At 33.9% G+C, this 21,252-nt stretch overlaps 1 protein-coding gene across 1 annotated transcript in view; it reads left to right on the forward strand.

The window, feature by feature from the left end:
* Positions 1–21,252, forward strand: part of LOC103604990 (enteropeptidase-like) — a gene marked incomplete at its 3' end in the record, with an annotated part of 62,162 nt that overhangs the window by 7,234 nt on the left and 33,676 nt on the right. Inside the window, exons 4-6 of the mRNA XM_008589568.1 lie at positions 9,791–9,942; positions 13,064–13,108; positions 15,006–15,041. Coding sequence (XP_008587790.1) covers positions 9,791–9,942; positions 13,064–13,108; positions 15,006–15,041 — 233 coding nt within the window. The remainder of the gene's footprint in view (positions 1–9,790; positions 9,943–13,063; positions 13,109–15,005; positions 15,042–21,252) is intronic.

Genomic DNA, 21,252 nt, shown 5'->3' on the forward strand with positions numbered 1-21,252 from the left:
GAGGCTTGGAAATATTAAGTAACTTGCCTCAAATCACTTAGCTAGTAGCTGTTGGGGAATGCATTTGAATACAGTTTTGGTTTTCTTCTGATTAAACATGTAATTCTTCATATCAAGATGTCATAACAGCAGACCCTAAGGAATACAGCATCTTTATAGGGTGAGTGGGTTTGTTTTTACCCTAAAATAGATAGGTAGGGCTCAAGATGCAAAGGAAAAGGAAATTTCTCTTTTACTACAGAAATAAAAAGGGAGATAACAAGCCTGGGACAGGAGGGAGACCAATCAATGGAAGCCAACATAAGCATGGGGGATCCTGACTTGGGCCAGTTAGACTGATGGCAATAGTCCTTAGTTACAACTTAGTTACAACTGTCAATCTTCCCATATTCTTTTACCATGATGGCAAACAAGGGTTAGTTTTTAGGCTGTTGGTGCCCTGCAACTGAAGGTTCTTATCAAAGTTATGGGAAAATAGACAATGAGAAAGCTCCAAATCCACAGTTTCAAATGAAAGTACAATATGCAAGCTCCAGAGCAGAGAGCAATGGCCTTCCTCTATGTTTTCATGACATTACTACCTGTGAAATTTGAATATCCATCAATTGCTTCTACACATTAATCATTGATTATATTTCAGGGCCTAAAATTACATATTTTGATTGCTTAGCTTTCAGTCTAGTAGAAATTATTACAATTTTCTTGTCTACATTGTACATTGATATTTAAGGTTTATGTATTCAATCAGATGAATAATCAAACTTTATAAGAACAAAAAAATTACATATCATATTTTGCTATCTAAAAAACTATGTCATTTTTGAAAAAGTTAAACTTTTTTAGTCCTATTTTAGAAAAAATAAATGACAAGTATATATGAGTTAATGTTGTTTCTGATATGACAATTAGTTTAGTACCCTTAGCAAACAAGTCTTGATACTAACCAGAATATCACCAAGTACATGTCACCTAGTTCTTCTGTGTACCATTACTACCATATACTATTGGGGACTACCTAATCTATTACTCACTAGAGATTTATGGCCTTTTAGGCTATCAATCCATGGTAGATTATCAATCTGAGGTTCAGAGAGACTAGGTAATTCTCCCACTGTCATGTTGCTAATGCTAATATATGTGTAACTGAAATGATGACACTCTTGCACTACTGCCAATTTTGTCATGAAAGCATACTCGTGACACAGCATGGGGCAATAAGAGTGAAGCTTAAGGCGTCACATCTTCAGGAATTATCAGACTAGAAGTGGTACACATTTATTAGGGGCTACCTTCTCCCTTCGGTGTCTCATTGTGTTCATTTCTTTAACTGCCTTTGGCCTTTCTGCATGTAATGTAATTCCCACTCTTTTATCTTTACTTTTCCTTGCTCTCCACCCTCATTTTTAATCTTACCCAGAAGTAAACACTTTATGGAAAAACTTATGGGAGAATCTATACTCAAACTTTGGTGAAAAGCACCTTGTTTTACAATCTCTTTTTTCCTTAAATTTTCTCTTTTTTGATGGTATGCTTTTGTTATCCTTCTCTGAATCATTAATGCTAGTTGCTGGAGTTAGCGTGTAGAAAAATACTTAATAAACCGAACTGGAGTGAGTTGAATGAATTGCAAAGTGATCTTTGTAAGAATCCATTACCGAATTTGAAGGTGTAATGGTCCATCAAGAAGTCTATGAGGCACTTTTCTAGCATTATGAGTGTAATACTATTTAAATTTTGAATGAAATTATTATGTTTTCATAATGACCTCACTGTTATTTTAGCAAAAGCCAAAGGCATCTTGAAGATGGGGTAGAGCGTCTACACGGACTATGTATAGTCAATATGGCTTATAGACATATAAAAAATATAAAAAGTGTGTTTTTATGAGAATGCTATAGAAGAAGATTTAACTGTCTGTTTTGTTATAATGACAATTGTTATATTTACTAACTTTTTCTTTTACCTACTGAAAATAAAATATTGCTGTTATACGTTTGTTTCATCTTTTAAAAATCAGCTTTTTGGGCCGGCCCCATGGCTCACTCGGGAGAGTGCTGCCTGGTAGCGCCAAGGCCACGGGTTCGGATCCTATATAGGGAATGTAGGGATGGCCGGTGCGCTCACTGGCTGAGCATGGTGCAGACAACACCATGCCTGCCGAGGGTTGCCATCCCCTTACCAGTCAAAAAAATAATAATAATAAAATAAAATAAAAATCAGTTTTTCAAATGCGATGTGATGAAAACTAAGTGGCCTTGTAGTTTCTGTAATCTTCAGAAAGCAACATTTCTCTTATTTCCTAAAATGGATTTTTTACCTTAGTGTAAACATCCCTAAAATTCTATGAAAGATTCAGCATGCTTTGAAAAAGAACATGGAATGCAAAGTTAAAACCACCTTAGAGAGTAATAAAAGTAAAGACAAAAAATATAAAATACAGTTCCCCGCATTGCACAGGTAGAGAGCAGAACCACTACAAAGATGAGATCAAACACCGGTACATTAAAAGACAGAGAAAACATATATTAAAATGGCTCTGGGAAACCGAAGCAAATATTTTTGTCCTCAACATAGGATTAAATAAATGTTCATTTAGTCATCATTCATTCTCTCACTTATTCAGCAGACATATATAGGGCTTACTTGGAACCAGGCAATTAACTAGATTCGGAGAATATAGCTATAGTCAGCTATTAAGAAGCTCATTACACCACGATCATTAAGACAGTTTGTCTTGTGTTGATGTATTTAGAACTGTTTTTCTTTCTTTCTTCTTTCCCTTTTCTTTTTTTTTTTTTTTTTTTTTTAGGCTTTTAGGTTTTTAATTGACTACAAAGAGCACCTCAGGATTAAGTGATGAATACATAAAAGTCATTAATAATAAGTTAGGCTATGAAGAACCTGTGAAGGAGAAGTTCTAAAATCCCTGCTATGAGTAATTTAAAGTATTGTTGGGAGATACAACACAGTCAAGAAATGCTAACTAATGTTACTAGAAAGTACATGGCAAGTTGTATATACAGTTTGTGTGACAGTGCAAGAAAAAGAAAGATTTTAAATGATCTAGTTTAGCCTTTGCTGACTGATTTGGACTGGAATGTTCCCAACCTCACAGGGAAGTTCATCCTAGTCCAACAAAAGAAAAAGATGCAGGCTGCTTAAAATGAATTCTCTCAAATATCTGAAAAAAAATTAGGAGTCTACTTTTTCAGTGTTGCTCTAGGCATTCTGCAAACTGCCTATTGAATAATCATTGCTATGAACATGTTTTTTTTTATTGGTTTATAACATCAGTTACTAGAAAATACTTTATTGTTCTCAACTAAATCTTTATTTCTTTGGCTCTCACCTGCTGATCCTGATTGTAGTTATTAATTTTTTAGGAAGTAAGTGTGTCTCCATACTCCTATTTCAGTCATTCAATGAATATTGTTTCTAGTGTTATCATCCTAAGTGCAGGTGTGCCTCAAAGTTCTGTCTCAGGAACTCACTGTGGCCTCCTCTTTCTCCTCCACACTCCCCACAGGCTTCTGCACCAGCCCTATCACATTAGCTGCTCAGTCTCAAAAGCATTCTGCTTTCTCTCTCTTGTATACTTTTTCATTACCTGGACTCCCATTTCTCTCTTTACTATAGATTGCATCCATCCTACAATCCATTAAGATCCAGTTCATGTCACCTCCCCAGGGACACTTAACTGGTCTGCGTTAGGTACTTCTCCCCTGGTCTTTAGCACCTTGTACCTACATAGGAAGTACACTCCTCACACTGTAATGTAATTGTCTATTTGCCTGTCTCCTTACCAGACCATGAGCTCACACAGGGAAGAGAATATGTCTTTGATGTCTGTATTTTCAGAACCTAACTAAGGCCTGCCTCCGAGTAGGTGCTCTATAAAGTTGCAGCAAATGAATGAAAAATGTATTGAACATCTGTTATTAAGATATTGAATATTATGTTAAGTATTAGCATGTTAATCTTTAATCCTCATCCTGTAATACAAAAATAAGGATACTTTTACCATGGCTTTAACCTTCTTTTAGAATAGAATTTTAATTTAAAAAAATCTAAAATAGCTCTCTGAAAACACAGGCATACTAATGTATTAAAGAGCCCCTCGACTTGAAAGGCTGGCTTGTGAAAGGTTTTATGAAAACCATGAGATACAATCTGAGAAGCATATGTAGAAATCACTAGAGTAGAAATAAAAGAGAAGCCATTTTGGTAAAAAAGAAAAAAAAAGGAATTAGTGTAGCATGTTGAGGATATAATCTGGCTGGCATTGAGGTGCATTAAGAAGACTGAAATATCATGAGAGTGCTCAATATAAATCCAGGGGTCTGACATTGAACCTGTGTCACATGAGGACCACAGGGGACTGGTAAGTCTTTGGAAAAACACAATGAGCCTGACTTTATAGAAAAAGCTAATCTCATATCTTAGATCAGGAACAATTGAATCAAAGAGGCTGGGGACAAAGGTACTTGGTATATGGTCTTTACAAGAGTCCTGACATTAGCAAAAGAATCCTTAGTTCTTAGTGACCAAATAGAGGTAAGAGAGTTAAATCAAAGGCAAAGAGATCGTGCTTAGAAAAACAAAGACAGAAGGTCAAACGAAGATTTTTTAATGGGCAAAAGGAAGCTCAGGGCCTTGTCATTTTTTGTTGGATCAAAATTAATCCTATCAATTAAAGGCACAATAAAAAAATGGAAAACTTTATCCTTTTACACACAAAATAAGTTTTTCTTCCTCTTTCTCTCCCTTTGTTTCTCATCTGTTTATCTATCTATGTTTATCATTCTTTACCCTTTGCATATTCTTGTTCTTAATCCCACTGGCTGGCCCTACATTCATGGAAAACTTTATCCTTTTACACACAAAATAAGTTTTTCTTCCTCTTTCTCTCCCTTTGTTTCTCATCTGTTTATCTATCTATATTTATCATTCTTTACCCTTTGCATATTCTTGTTCTTAATCCCACTGGCTGGCCCTACATTCATCTACTGTCTTCATTCCTACCTGCGCTACAAAGGCTTCTATCCCTGTTTCCAGAGCTTATCATTTCTGATAACCTCTTTCATTTGCCCAATATCTGGACATGTGGGACCTCAAAAAAGAATAATTTTTTTGTCTTTTCAAAATGCTATTTTTTAGGTAGTTATTCAATATTCATTCTGTGTTAAACCATGCATTCAAGGTTTCTTTTGTTTTGTTTTGTTTTTCTTTTTGTTCTTGTTTTGTCCACTTTGAGCTATTTGTCTACTTTGGAGTGAGTGGAACTGATTTCTCTTTTTCAGAATTAGAGGATTGAATCTGGAGATCTGCATTAAGCATCAATTCAAATTTGTTTCTGAAAGGTTTTATCCTCCTTAAGGAAAGGAATCCCATGTCCCTGCCTCTTTTTAACCGGGTCTGCCCAGTGAAATCCATACAAATGCGGGGTTTATCAGGACAGTTTTGCTCATGAGACCCTTTGTGTTCACATATCTACAACATGCTGGATAGCTTCATTTTTACTACATTGGGAACATTTACTGAATATAGACTTTTACATGTAGTCCTGGTGGGCTATCAAAACTCCAGCATTTTCTTTAATATTTCATAAGTGGTCTTTTATTTCCCTAGAAGCTAACATCACTATATGCAAAACTGTAAATTATTTGAGCTGAAAAATTCTTTCTTTCCTTTCCGTTAGAGCTACCTAGGAGGGCAGTATCGTGCCCAAACCTTGATGAATATTTTATAGTGATTCTCAAATAATGTACTTTGTAGAGATATTCTCTGTGGCAGCAGCTGAACTACCTTTAAACCAGAAGTGAGTTTTTGAAAAACACAATGTAACAGAATTTCCTGAAAATGTCTGTAAGATAAATTACAGGTTGGTGCTTTGGAAAGGAGAGGATAGAAAAAGAAATTCAGATGATGTAACAAGGAAACATTTAGAATTACTTTAAATAATCACATACAAATAGAAATCCTCCACTTACAGGAAAAAATGGCAGACTTGTGATTAGCTTTATAAATTATTTTAATTTTGAAATCCAATTGATAAAACCAAGGAACAAAAATAACTGAGTTCTTGTCTAACTACCAATATCCACACTAACTGTAAAAAATCTAAAAATCCTTTAAAATACTTATTTTCTTTTTTCTTATTGACTTTAATTAAACTTAGGTCGCATGCGTGTGTGCATATCGTCTAATTATAGCACTGAGAATACCAAACTCATTTATTAACCTATTTCCTCTTACTTGTACAAATACTTAATGCCAACCACTGTCACCTGCTACCTTGTGTGATTGTGTGTGTGTGTGTGTGTGTGTGTGTGTGTGTGTGTGTGTGTGAAGTCACTGAAGGATAAGCAAATGATTTCATGATTTCTCCCCTTTTGGGAATACTTTCTGTTACCTGCTTTGTAAAAAGTGCTTTGACTCAGAGAGCATTTAGAAGTTAATTCTTTTAATAAACTCCTCTTTACCCTCTGTGGCAATATGTAGCTTATTTTGCCCTTTGAGTACAAATAAGTCACAAAGTCAAAAAAGAAAAGACTTATTTACTCAGCAGCCCTAAAAGTTATCAATATCATTAAGGAAAATATGAGAAAAGAAACATTTTGATTTATTACACACAGGCTTTCTGTATTAGTGATAGGATTTATCTGCTTTTTAAAAAAGGACTCAGATATTCTACTGTAGCAAGTACTTTGAAATGAAAATGACCATTGTTTCTTTTTTATGTTTTTTCTTAAAGAAAGAATTCTTATTTACCTTAATAAATAAATTCAATCTCACAGCACTAATAAAGATCATTACTAAATTGCTAAAATATCACCTTTCTTATGGGTAAAATACAAATGTTTATTATGGTTTTCTTGATTTCTACTATGTATCTCTCTTATCTCAACATTTACACTGAGTAAGAAAATTAATTTTAAAGAATACAACTGTATGTGAATATAAGATATATAACTCCTACTCTTGTAAAGTATAAATTATTAAATGCAATATATAATTCATATCTAAGAGAACACATCTTTCATATAAAGATGTTTTATGCCTGAGGATGAACTAATCCAGTTACTTTCAACCCAGTGAAGAAAAATTCTAGATTTGTACTTTCTCTGCCAGAAATATCTTGCCTCTCATAAAAGCAAGTGTTTAGTCATATTAAACATGTAGCAATTACATAAAGAAAAATCAAATTTATTTGGGATTAAAATTACCTAGTGTGCAGTGAAGGATAAGGTGAAAATGTCTGATTGACAAAAATCCTGGATATTGTTTACTCTCACTTTATTTTAACCATTTTTATTCCTATCCCTTCAACTGTTTGGGGGGTGAAGTTGGCTGGGGAGACATAATGTGAATAAGAAGGAGGGAAAGAAAGAGGAAGAAGAAGAGGGAAGACTGTCTCTTTGAAAGTATGAAGGGAATAAAATATCTTTCCTTCCTCCCCCACAAAAATCCAACTAGCTATTTTCTCCATCTGTTTGGATCTAAAATTCTGGTAACAATGCAAGATAAGAAAAACCTAGACCTTCCTCTAAGGTGAATGTGCTGTAATATCGCTCCTGCTGACAAACAGCTCAAAATAGAGTTAATAAAAGTGGTGCTGGGGTGGAAGGATTATATAAAAACACATCTGGCAGACATACGCCATAGGTTTCATTCTTATCTGTGACACTAATAAGCTGTTTAACCCTGGGCAAAGTTACTGACATTACTCTGAGCCTCAATATCCTTATTGCCAAGAGAAAATGTTGGCCAACATCAGGTGCAAAAATAGAATAATCACCCTTTTCTGGAACCTCTGTTCAAATCAAATGGGATGAAGCCTAAGAAGTATCCTTATTGCCAAGAGAAAATGTTGGCCAACATCAGGTGCACAAATAGAATAATCACCCTTTTCTGGAACCTCTGTTCAAATCAAATGGGATGAAGCCTAAGAATTGTATGCCAGTTAGTAATTTTATATAAATGTAGTAAGATTCAACAAACAAGAGTAGCACTCCACTATGAGCCTTTCTTTTATTAGATCTGGAAAAGTTTTCCAGATATTTTGAATCAGTCTTCCCCTCAGATTCCATCGACGAGGGCCCTGCCATATGTCCATGAATAAAACTGTGATTGATATAACAAATGATTAAATAAGATGTCACCTTTCCTAAGAAAATAGACAGTTATTCTCTAATAAAATTAAGGATCTGCCAGCATGCAAAGTTAAGTGTAGAAGAATAGAAATAAAACAAATAAAAACAGTGTCTGTGACAAAACATATTCTGAAAGACAGTAAGCAATTTCATTATGTGTGAGTTTGGGAACCCTGAACTAAATAGTTACTAGGAATCTTTCTTGTTTACAAGATTTGGTTACTGTGATTTAAGCAAATGATTGGAAAGTTAAACCTTCTAATATTTTAAAATTATTTATTTAATAGATGTGAAGTACTACTATATCAGAGTATCTTGTTCATTTCAAAAATGAAAAACCAGCTACATGGAAAGGAGTAACTTCTGCTAAACTGTGAACCTGAATAGTGGCATGGTCATTAAGAAGAAATACTCATATCCTGCCTAGTGGAGATGCCGATCTACTGTGGTCTTCCAAGAACTTTCTAGCCCTATATACAGTTATGGAGGGGAAAAAAAAGCATTTATTCTAGGTTCTGTGAGGATATATAGGTGACAGATAAATAAGAACTCTTTGGGAGTTGACAAAGTTCCTTGAGAAGCTCATCAGTTTACAGATATCATAACAATATGTGAATAAACGCCTATATTTCAGAACCAGCAAACATATTTGTAAAATTTGGTTCTGCCTAGTCTGCCTCTTAAGGAAGCAAGTACACCCGGAGTACCCCCAGCTTGCTGAAGGGTTCAGAATAAAGATCAGAGATAGAGTTTGTCTCCTAGGTGATTGTATCCTAAAAGGATAGCATGAGGCAGATAAAAATGTAATCAGGAGTGCAAAAATCTTTCAAGTATCCCTACTAGCCAAAAATTCATTCATTTCTGTCTCTCCTTAAGTTAAAAAACAAACAAACAAAAAACACCTTTTAAAATGCATGTTACAGAGCAGGGGATAAAATAAAGTGCAAGACGATTAGGCTCAAATCCTAATGCTATGGTGGGATATCATGTTGGCAAAATAAACCCAGCTCTTTGCCATGAAACTGAATATCCTCTGGGTCTCCAATAGTCTCAGGTATGCTTGCTTTTTCTATCCCTTAAAATCAAGGTATATTTTTATATTCTGCATTAAGCAGGATAGAGAAGAAAAAGTAGACATAGATTAGTTGCCATACGCTTGCTCTCGGGCCTTCTTAAACAATACAGAAAAATTTCTTTGAAACCAGTGAAAGTACCTTAGATTCTCTCTCCTTAGAAATCATCCATGAAAAATTACAAATCCATGCCCTTCACTCCTTCAAACAGTAAAATCATAATAAATGACACGACACCATGTGATTTGGGTTAATTTGACACAAGTGACTGTGGGGAACATTCTGGCCTAAGAATTAGTGTTTTAACATGGAACTCAGAAAACTCAGATTGCAATGGTGGGTCTACTTTGTTGTTTGTGTTCTTGAAAAAGCATTTAGTCTTTTGATTCCTTTGTCTTCTACCTGGGAAATAAAGATAATATTTGACATAACCTACCTTACCCAGGTGTTATGAGGATTAACAAGGTGATAAACAGAGAATTTCAAAGATATTTTACATGAATTGAGCACAAATCACTTGAAGACAGCTGACTTTTTCCTTCTATATCATCTTTTGCTTTGCAGAAATGGCAGCGTTATAGTCATATTTGAACTTTTCTTTGCCCAGTGGGTATCAAATGAAAATGTGAAAGAGGAACTGATTCAAGGCATTGAAGCAAATAAATCCAGCCAACTGGTCACTTTCCATATTGATTTGAACAGCATTGATATCACAGGTATCTGTGAACATTATTTGATTTCTTTGAATCATTAAACTATGAAATTAAAATCCTAGCAATATACCAGGAAAGCAGGGGGATCATCCTTGACTTTAGGAACTTGTCTTATTGCCTGAGGTGACACATTTACATAAGAAAAGTAAAATATGAAGGAACCATATTTGAAGAAAAATATCACTGAGAAAAAGTTTGTAAAATATCAACTATCCAAAAAGGTTCTGAAAATATCGGTGTGCATAAATATTTGTGGGTCTTGTCATATTCTTTGCAGTGGTCAAGCACACCCTCACTTTTCTAGAACTCTCTATCAGAAAGTGACACTCATCATTTCTGATTGAGTCATAGACATTATTAGATAACACAGACAAATGGAAAGGTCCAATTTTGACTTGGGAAGCTAAAAGGAGAAGAAGAAAACGGAGGGATCAGTGAGTTTGATCCATCCCAGTTACTTGACTATAAAAATTAAAACTTTTATGATAATAAATCAAAGGAGAAAAGACATGAGACATCAAAAATAACAGTAGGAAAATATACCAATCATTGCTTAAATTGTTCCAAATTTTCCATTTTAGATATTCTCAATTTGATTCAGTTCAACAAACATTTACTCTGTGTGCTTATTTTGGTCATGAACAGTAGTAATTTGCCAGTCTCATCCAGGTCTACAATTCCTTATCTGTAAACTTTGGGGCCAAATATGTTTGGAATTCAGAATTTGGGGGATGTTAGGAAGCTAACATCCAAAATAATATCTATCTATATCTATATCTATATAGATAGATGTGTGTGTGCACACCAAGTGGAATAAAGACAAACTCTGAACAAAATAATGTCAGTTCAGATAGTTTTGATACATAATGACATCAGTCAATATAGGTTTGCCTTTAAAGCAAATATAGAAAATCATACAGAAATTTATGTTTTCTTTTGTTTTTTGATTTTATAATAGTAGATACGAAATTTTGGAACTCTAGCTGCTTTTCTTTACAGCATTGTTTCATCAAACACAATTTCCTCTTTCATTAAGTCTGCTGCTGTGTCCTGCAGCTCCTGTTCAGTGAGAAGATAGCTTCTGTTTAGTGTCTTCTCTACCCTCTGGCACAGCTGCTGGAGCAGGGACTGCATATTATGGGTCTTTGATTTAGATGAGCTGAAAACTAGTACTAGCTATTATTAGCTAGAACAGGTGGTTTACCTATCAGTTATTCCCCTCATCAATCCTATTATATGATGTCTTTACTACCTTCACTTTACAGATGAGAAGACCAAAGCACAGATAATTTGGGTAAATTGCCTAAAATCACATCACTACTTAGAGTTGAATCAAGGATTTTTACCTAAGTTGTCTGATCTTAATATCCATGCTCTTAACCATTATACTAGAGTTTGTTCGTAATAAAACAATGTTTATTCATTTTTCTAATAGTCATTTTTTTCAAAAAAGTTGGTTTCCTTTATCTTTATTTGAATGTGTATTGATTTATGGAGGTCTGTTCTGGCAAATGAATTGACAGATATACTGAAACTTATTTTCATGACTCCCTACAACTGCACCATTTTGCTATTTGAGGGAGGGAAGTTTATGGTCTTAAAAATTACATATTTATTCAAAAACAATGTATCCTTTGCTCTTGATGCATACACACACACAAAAAAACCATATACTTTGAGTTAACTTAGAATCAGTAGTATGCATGCAATAAACTTTATCACTATTTGAGGGAGGGAAGTTTATGGTCTTAAAAATTACATATTTATTCAAAAACAATGTATCCTTTTGCTCTTGATGCATACACACACAAAAAAAAACCATATACTTTGAGTTAACTTAGAATCAGTAGTATGCATGCAATAAACTTTATCACATCAACTTAACAACATACTCAGTGAGTTGAAGTTATATTTAATTTGTTGAGCTGAGTTAAAATACATTTATAAACATGGCTCCAAGCTTAATTGTAGGTTTTTATGTTTAATATTTGTTTGTTTCACATGAGTTTTATATTTATTACATTTTAAAATTGGTTAAGAATTTCATAAACACTTTGAATTACTATATAGAATACTATCAAATCACATAAAATAAAATTTAAAATACTTTTTTGTGAAAAAATATTATAAATCTTATTCTGTTATCTTCTTCATCAATAATATGCCATATACCTTTAACAAAACTGTCATAGATCTTGTAGAAATAAGACAATGCAAAATGAAAAAATCCTGAAATAAACCTAGTTAGCAGAAGAAAACATATCACTTAGCCCACTCATCATCAATAAAGTTTTGAATAAAAAAAATTTCACTAGCTGAGTGTTTTCCATGAGATATGCTTAGGTTTCCTTCATATTGTGTATAGTTGAATCACTGTGGTTTTAAAACCATTAAGCATATTAAGAATTGAAGAACATAGCCAGTTTTTATCTTTTATGTAAAAAGTCCTTTATATTTAAACAGTACTTATTTCCCAGTAGATACTATTATGTACAAGATTATTTGCTACTGATGTCTTCCATACGGTTCAGTGCAAAACCCTTGGTTTTAGGTATGCCAAGATCTGGTATAAAACACTACATTAGTTGATTTAAATATAAATTCTTCTATGTTATTAGAGAATAAATAAGTAGATATGTTTCTTAAATGGGTACAAAAAAAGCAAACTTTTTGCAAAAGTAAATTGTATAGAAAGAATATGCATATATTGGAAATTTATAAAATATATCACAAACAAATAATGAATTGGAACAGTCAGCACGAGAGAGGATAAAACAGGAGCTCTAAAGAATCAGATGCTGGGGCCGGCCCGGTGGTGCACTGCTACAGTGCGACGCTTGGGAGCGCGGCGGCTGCCGCCGAGGGTTCGGATCCCACATACAGACCGGCTGCTCACTGGCTGAGCAAGGGGCAGGCGCAACACCGAGGGTTGCGATCCCGTTGCCGGTCCCGGTCCGGTACGGGTGCGACACTGAGGGTTGCGATCTGTTGCTGGTCACGAAGAAAGACAAAAAGAAAAAAAAAAAAATCAGATGCCATTTGAATGAATATTCAAATTGTATTCGATGCCTGTAAGAAATATATTTATAAGCCCAAATGTCAAATTAACTTTACTTTCTTCCAGCATCTTCAGAGAATTTCCCCACAGTTAGCTCTGCAACAACTTCAGGTCAGTACTTATAGCATTTTTTTAGATATAACTTGTTGATCATCAAACTCTGTGACATTAGGAAAGGGTACATTTTTTCTTCTATCTCTTTCTGAGACATTCAGTATTCATATTAAAATGCAAGAAGCACACATTTAGTTACAAATCATGTAGTTTGCAATATTACAGAGTTTATAACACCTAGTTACATATGTCAAGGATATACATATTTGATTTTAAGGTTTCTTTCATATTTTAAAATTTATTTACATACATATGAATATGTATATATAAATGACATGTGAAAAAGGTGTTCAAATGATGGCTTTCAAAATGTATTACCCTCTTAGGAAAGTTGTTTCCAAGGCTTAATGTTAACTACTCTATTCCAGTATTTTCTTTACCCCATATTTCTAAATAAAATTGATCATTGCTTCACATAAAATTTAGAACTTCACTTTGCCTTTTCAAGATCACACCATTATTGAAAGAGTTTCTTTGGAAATTTATCAATAATTTTTAAAATTAACCTGAATTATCTTAAAATGTAAAATTATTCTGTTGTAGAAAAAGCATTAAAGTTAAGCCAGAAGATTTGAACACTGATACTAGTTCTGCCAACTACAGAATCACAGGGCACAACCCTTTACCCCCATGAAAACCTTCTTCCCATAAATCATGAATAATAAATTTTTCTGAGTATTTCAGAAGTCATTTCAATTATCGATTTTACATATAAATAATTTCATAAATGTGAATTGTTATAAAACTATAAAAATATTACTTTTGGTATTATCCATAATCATGACTATTTTCATAATGTTTGAAAGAGCTACATTTTTTAAAAAAGTACCCACTTGGGTCACGTACTATATTTTGCCAACATTATCTCACTTAATTCTCAGTATGATCCCTTAAAGAGATTATATCTTTTCCAGTTAAGAAGAAATTAATTAAGGAATAAGTATCTTGCCTAGAGTCACATATTAAGTGTCAAACTCAGGAATCAAAAGCAATTCCTTTTGTTTCTAAAGCCTGTGGTATAGGCATTTCCAATGCTTCTATTTCAAATAGCATCAGATTAACCTAGGATACTTAAGTCTACAGCCAGTATAAAATTAATGAATCCTCATAGTTAGTTATTGCTCATTGAATAACATCCTGTTCTGTACTTCAAAAATAAAAGATTTATTAAAAATCTAAAAACCTTCAGTCTGCAATTCATTTTTTTAACAGCTTTATTGAGGTATAATTAATATGACATACAATTCATCCATTTAAAGTATACAACTCAATGATTTTAATATATTTACAGAATTCGTCACCCCTTAAGGAAGCCTTTAGCATTAACATCCTATTTCCCACAGCTCTAAGGTGATCACTAGTGTACTTCCTCTCTGTAGATTTGCACATTCTGGAAATTTCAAATAAATGGTACCACATTGGATGCATTTTTTTTGTGACCAACTTCTTTCATTTGGCACAATGTTTTCAAGGTTCATCCATGTTGTACTATGTATCAGTACTTTATACCTTTTATTTCCAAAAATATTCCATTACACAAAATATTTTATTTATTCATAAGCATTTTGTTTATTCGTTCATTAGTTGATGGATGTTTAGGTTTTCACTTTTTATCTATTGTGACTAATCCTACTATGAACATATATATGTAAGTTTTTGTGTGGACATATGTTTTCATTTCTCTTGACTCTACAATTCTACAAATCACTGAAAACAAAAAGATTCATTCCTAGAACCAAATACAAATGATATATTCCTAAATAAATAGATACTAATAATTCACAACACCTTAAAAATTATTACATTAAATATTAAACAGAAGGAAAATACAATAAATTCCTAACAATCCGTTTAAAATATGTAATCATTATTGTAATGCCATTTATCTCTACAGACAAACTAACGACCAGCAGGCCTTTGACGACTCCAGGTCAGTTTTAACAATATTATTTCTATATATTTTTTAAAAGTTTTTGCTTATGTTTTACTTTAAGTTCCTGAGAATTAATGCCATTTATCTCTACAGACAAGCTAACGACCAGCAGGCCTTTGACGACTCCAGGTCAGTTTTAATAATATTATTTCTATATATTTTTTAAAAGTTTTTGCTTATGTTTTACTTTAAGTTCCTGAGAATTCTCTAATGGCACAGCTGTTTAATATTACTGCTATTATTTTCCTGGAATTCATTTATTTGTTTGTTTGTTTATCTTGGCTATATTTCAATAATTTTCCCCTAAGTAATAGACTTTATTTTTATAGCAGTTATAGTTCTACAGAGATATTAAGCAGAAAGTACAGATTGTTCCCATACCCTCCCCCCACACATATACACAGTTTCTCCTATTATTAACATGCTATACTAGTGTGATACATTTGTTACAATTATGAACCAATATCGATATATTATTATTAACTCAATTTTATATTAAGGTTCCCTTTTTGTTTTGTATAGCTCTATGGGTATTGTCAAATGCATAATTTCATGTATTCACCAGTATAGTATCATACAGAGTAGTTGTGATGCCCTAAAACTCTTCTGTGCTCCACCTGTTCATCCCTCCATCCCCCCTAAAACTCTGGCAACCACTAGTTTGTTTTTTTTTTTCTTCATTACCTCAAACGATTATCATTTCTTTGTGTTGGGACATTCAAAATCCTCTCGTCTAGCTAATTGAAACCATATAGTTAAAGTTAATTATGGTCAACCTACCATGCATAGAACACTAGATATTATTCCTCATTTTATAGATAATAAAACTGAAGCATAAAAGTTTACAGTCTTAGCCTAAGATTTCACTAAAGTAAACAATACATTGGAGGTAATGCCTAGCTTATCTGACCTCAATCCAGCCTGTTAGAACGGTGGTTATTATCTATTGCTAAGAACACCACTAAGAGGATCAAAATGTTTTCCAGAAAGGATACATTTTTCATTAGATCTTAGGGAATTTTGCCTTTGATTAGTCTCTCTACATACAAATTAAACATGCTGTTTCTCCCCTGTTAACGTGGTACTGGTGGCCAAACCAGTGCCAAAGTAGCCTTGGATTCATTCATTCAACAAGATTTTTATTGTGTCTACTTTGTGCCAACTCCTACTGTGTATCTTTGATGTGCCAGTTTCTCTGGATTCCTAGTAATTGTCTACTGTGCTTTTGTCTATCTGCCAGTCAACTAAAATAACCTCTCTGGTCCTAACTTAATCTTCATGTTAAACAGCCTGAGTGTGCCCCTAATCACTTCAAGTGAACTTAATAAAGGCAATGTCATGTAGACATTCAGTCATCTCCTCAACAATAATATTGCCATTTTTATGTTATTAAAATTTACATCAAATGTCATATAAATACAAGGAAAGGACATGTGAGAAACTATATCCCTTTCTTAGTAAGAATTAACATTTCTTACATAAACTGGTTAGCATGATGTTTGAAAAGCAAAGCAATACATGAATCATTAATCAAAATGCTTTATGAAACAAGCCATCACAGTTCTAAAACACATAGAGATTTATTATGGCGGAATAAGCCTGCCTAAAGTTGTATTTAAGTTGTAATCATATACCTCTATTGAAAAAACTGTCATTGAGCCCACATTCTCTTCTCCAATGTGAAAAAATATTTACAGGATCTAAAATCACCCTTCAACACATTTAGGCCTTTAGGGTTAATAATGGCTAATTCCTTTAGTCCAAAAATAAACTGAAAAAACAATTTTAGTATATTTTGAGAAATTTGTTCCAAAAATCAAGTTTAAAACAAGATGATTATACTTGGTAATGCTCATTTTAATCTGATCATTTATTTAAGCAAAATAACCCATTTTCAAACATTCCCTGCTATTGGAGACTATACTGAATTACTTTAATCAATCCTCAAAGAATTATCATAAGGTGAGTAGGTGGCAAAATATTATATTCCCTTTTGTACTAAATCCAGGTATTATGTGAGTTCCCAATAGTCCTTTTCCTTTTATTCTTCTCATATGTCAAGATACTATAGATTTATAGAGGGGAACGAGGCAATTAAACTTGAAAACCGCAGTTTCCAAGCAGTAATTTATTATGCATATGCCTTTCAGGGATGTTGAGTTTATTCCCATTTTTATATGCCTGGAAGGCAGAGTTTGATGAGGCAATTAAACTTGAAAACCGCAGTTTCCAAGCAGTAATTTATTATGAATATGCCTTTCAGGGATGTTGAGTTTATTCCCATTTTTATATGCCTGGAAGGCAGAGTTTGAGAAAAATCAACAAATGCATGCATCATATACCTGGCATTAGTACTATTATAAATTTTGCCGAAGAGAATTTCTGTGTGATAAGAGTTACAAAGTCCATGAGGATTATGTCCCATTGTTCAACTGCCTTTGTTGTCAATAACCGTAAAGTTTTACTAACCCATTTGAAACACTAGAGGAGAGAAATGGGAACTAAGATCTCATTATGCAGATTGATTTCTTGGCTGCTGCAGAGTGCCTAGAAGGGCTGTTTTGGGCAATTGCTCATATGCTTCAGGGGTTGCTAGACTTCAGCTTGTTCTAGTTCTCTGTTGCTTACTGTGTAAGCAAGGGTTGCAGAAAAGCAAAAGTTTCACTATCATGGGCTTTCTCAATCTCATATAAAATGCAATCTTGCTATGATTCCATTATATGGAAGAGTTTGGGGACTGAAGAAAAAGAATAATTGGTTGATTTAGTGAAGAAAATGAAATTGGGCCAAAAGAACTTAAGACAGAGTTATGCTCCTTGATTTAATTGCTCCAGGACTGAGATGCAGAGACTTTAACTGATACCAAATACATCATGACTTTAAGGATATTTTTTCTTCCTTGCATTGGAGAAAACAGCATTTATACATTGCTGAGCACTCTCCTCTAATTTGAGACATTCCTACAGACATGATATTAAGACTATCAAAGTATCTTTCCACTGCAATTTCATTTGAATTGAAAAGCCATAGTCTAGCTAAAAAGACTAGATTCATTCTATCAAAGTAAATGGGAATTTCTGTGAGATGATTTCTATTTTCCAGTACAGTGTTGTGAAATGAAATTGGTCTCTAAAGGCAGAAATCCACAGATTCAGCTTCTACTTCCACTACTAAGTAAACTATCAGGATCTTAAACAACTTTGGCCACCAAGTACAATTACCCTCACTTAAATGATACGGAAAATAAAAATCAAAGATTTCCAAACTATGATTTTTAATTTATTATCTTGCATGCAACATTTTTTTGTCACTAGTTTGGAAGAAAAATGATTGATTTTAGTCTTTTTTTCCTCCAAAATGCCTAGCACAGGGCCTGCACAAAGTAGGCACAGTAGTCCCCTGTCCCAGTTCACTGGAAATAATTTTTACTTTGGATCACTCTGAAGTAATCACATTCGAGTTTATATTGAACCCTTTATGATACAAATATAAATGGATAATTAAAACCTTGTATTTGGGGCCGACCCCCTGGCGCACTCGGGAGAGTGCAGCGCTGGGAGTGCAGCCACGCTCCCGCCGCGGGTTCGGATCCTATATAGGGGATGGCCGGTGCGCTCACTGGCTGAGCGCGGTGCAGGCGACACCACACCAAGGGTTGCAATCCCCTTACCGGTCACGAAAAAGACCAAAAAAAAAAACAAAAAACCCTCGTATTTGCAGAATTCCAAATATGAGTAATACTTATACTGGTGTGTTTTCATAATATGCAAAAAATTGGTATCCTAAAGATAAAATACCAGGTAGATATAAAAACTTGTGAAAGTATTTTTCGCACTCAAGGTAACAGTACTTAATATTCAGGAAATTTTATTTGCTTCTAGTAAACCGAGCCAATTTTTACTCTCTTGTGCAAATGTCTTCAACTAGAATTCATTAATTCTTCTCCTAAAAATTCCCTTTTGAGAAGCACGGTTTGGAAGCATTCTTAGAAAAGTAAGAATACTAGGGGAAAAATAAAGGAATGAAATACAAACCAAGTAGTACACAAGTAAAAGAACTCTAGTTCTAAGAATATGAGGTCTTTAAAGACAACTGGCATCTGGCAAATTTCCGTTACAGTTAATATTTTAATCAATGGTTTTGTCAGAAACTGTAATCATGCATGCATATGTAAGGAAATGAGAGGGAGAGAGAAGACCAGGTAAAAATACAATTTGACAAAATCCTAAAACTTACTACCCTTGTAAAACAATTAGATTCCTATTTTCCATATTAGTTTCAATATGAGAATCTTCTCTTTCTACATGCACCAAGGCAAATGAAACAGCATGGAGAGAGAGAGTACATCCTAAAGAAGTGTACCTAATATGTCCACCTTCAAATTAGACTCATTTTCTAATCGCAACATCTGTTTCTCTTATAATCATTATTGTGACAAATGATCATTAGTAATTCAACTTCTCCCTCCTTAGCACCTGCTTTTCTACCTCCTGTGATCTTGGTTGGGAAGGTGTCCAGTCGCTGAAGTTCCTCAATTCTACCTGTAAAAACTGAGTCCACAAATATTGTGTAGTCTCACTTATATGTGGAATCTCAAAAAACAGACTTAATAGAATGATGGCTCCAGAGGCTGGGCGGGGTGGAGTGAGGAAAGAGGGGAGATTGGTCAGAAGGTACAAAGTTACAGTTAGATGAAAGGAATAGGTCCTGTGGTTCTATTGCATAGCATGGTAACTGTAGTTAATAATAATGTGTTGTGTATTTCAAAATAACTAAGAGAGGATTTTAAATCCTCTCACAATAAAGAAATGATAAACATTTGAAGTAGTGGATATGCTAATTCACCTGATTTGATCATTCCGCAATGTATACATGTATCAGAACATCGTATTGTACCCCATAAATATATACAATTATTGTCAATTAAAAATAAAATAAAACTTAAAAAATAAACAAAAAAAAAATGGTACGTGCTCCATCTCCTCTCCCAGTGCAAGAGTTCTAGCCCCCACCAACTTTCACCTGTTTCTCTCAATCGGTCTCCTGTTTCCATGTGATTCTCCATATGGTCCCTAAATTGCCTTTTGGAATGTGGACTGGTTGCATCACAGATGTACGTAAAACTTTTAATGTCATTGCTTATAGAAAAGTATTTTTAACATTTAACAATGATTAAAAAGGTCCCCAGAATGTGGAAGCAAACTGCTTTCCTTCTCTGGCTTCCACAAACATCCTGCCATTTGGATAAATTAGACTCGTCTGTTTTGTACATACTGATGTGCTCCTGTCACATCGCCACATACAGTCCACATAGCTGTCTTCCTGGTACATTTCTAAGCATCCTTCCAAACTTAGTTTAAAGATGATCCCTTCAGTAAAGATATATTTATTTAATTCCTGCCCCAAAAGGAAACTAATTTCCTGCTCGTTGGTATTCCCATAGCACTTTTTCCTACCTCTCTTTAAAAAACAATTAGTTCATGAACCAGTCCCCCACTAAATTCCCAGCTCCATGAGAAGAAAGGCTGTGTCTTACTCACCCTTTTATCTCCATCCCTTAAAATTCCATGACACACAAAAAAAAAGACAGTAAGTCCTTGTGGAGTGAATGAATGATCATTGATGAGATCAAATGATCCCAAGTAGTGTCACTTGCCAGTGTGGTTTTGAGGTTCAATCTCATATTCAAAAAAAGACAGTAAGTCCTTGTGGAGTGAATGAATGATCATTGAAGAGATCAAATGATCCCAAGTAGTGTCACTTGCCAGTGTGGTTTTGAGGTTCAATCTCATATTCAATAGACAATGGACAGAGATTTGATGCATCAGGAAGTGAAGCTCTCATGAGAAACGTTAGGACACCAAAATTATGTACCTTCCTAGCTGTAGCCCAAACTCTAGTATTCAAATGCAGAATACTTAGAATTCTATTAGCTATTGTTAAAATAAAACAGAATTGCAAGTACAGTGCTTTTTTTGTTTGTTTGTTTGTTTGTTTATCAAGCATTATGAATACTATCAAACATTGTACCTTTTTCTGGATTAGGGACTCAATAATTAGAAACTATCAATGAATAGTTCTTTTATCAACAATTAAAATATGCATTTGAGTTTATTAAATAACATTTTTATCGACATTTTTATTCTCTTAAATGGAGGCATCCTGTCATTTGGGAATTGCTCTAACCTTTATTATGCCCTCTTTTAGA

Source organism: Galeopterus variegatus, unplaced genomic scaffold (genome assembly GCF_000696425.1).
Source record: "Galeopterus variegatus unplaced genomic scaffold, G_variegatus-3.0.2 Scaffold5526, whole genome shotgun sequence".
Lineage (NCBI taxonomy): Eukaryota > Metazoa > Chordata > Mammalia > Dermoptera > Cynocephalidae > Galeopterus > Galeopterus variegatus.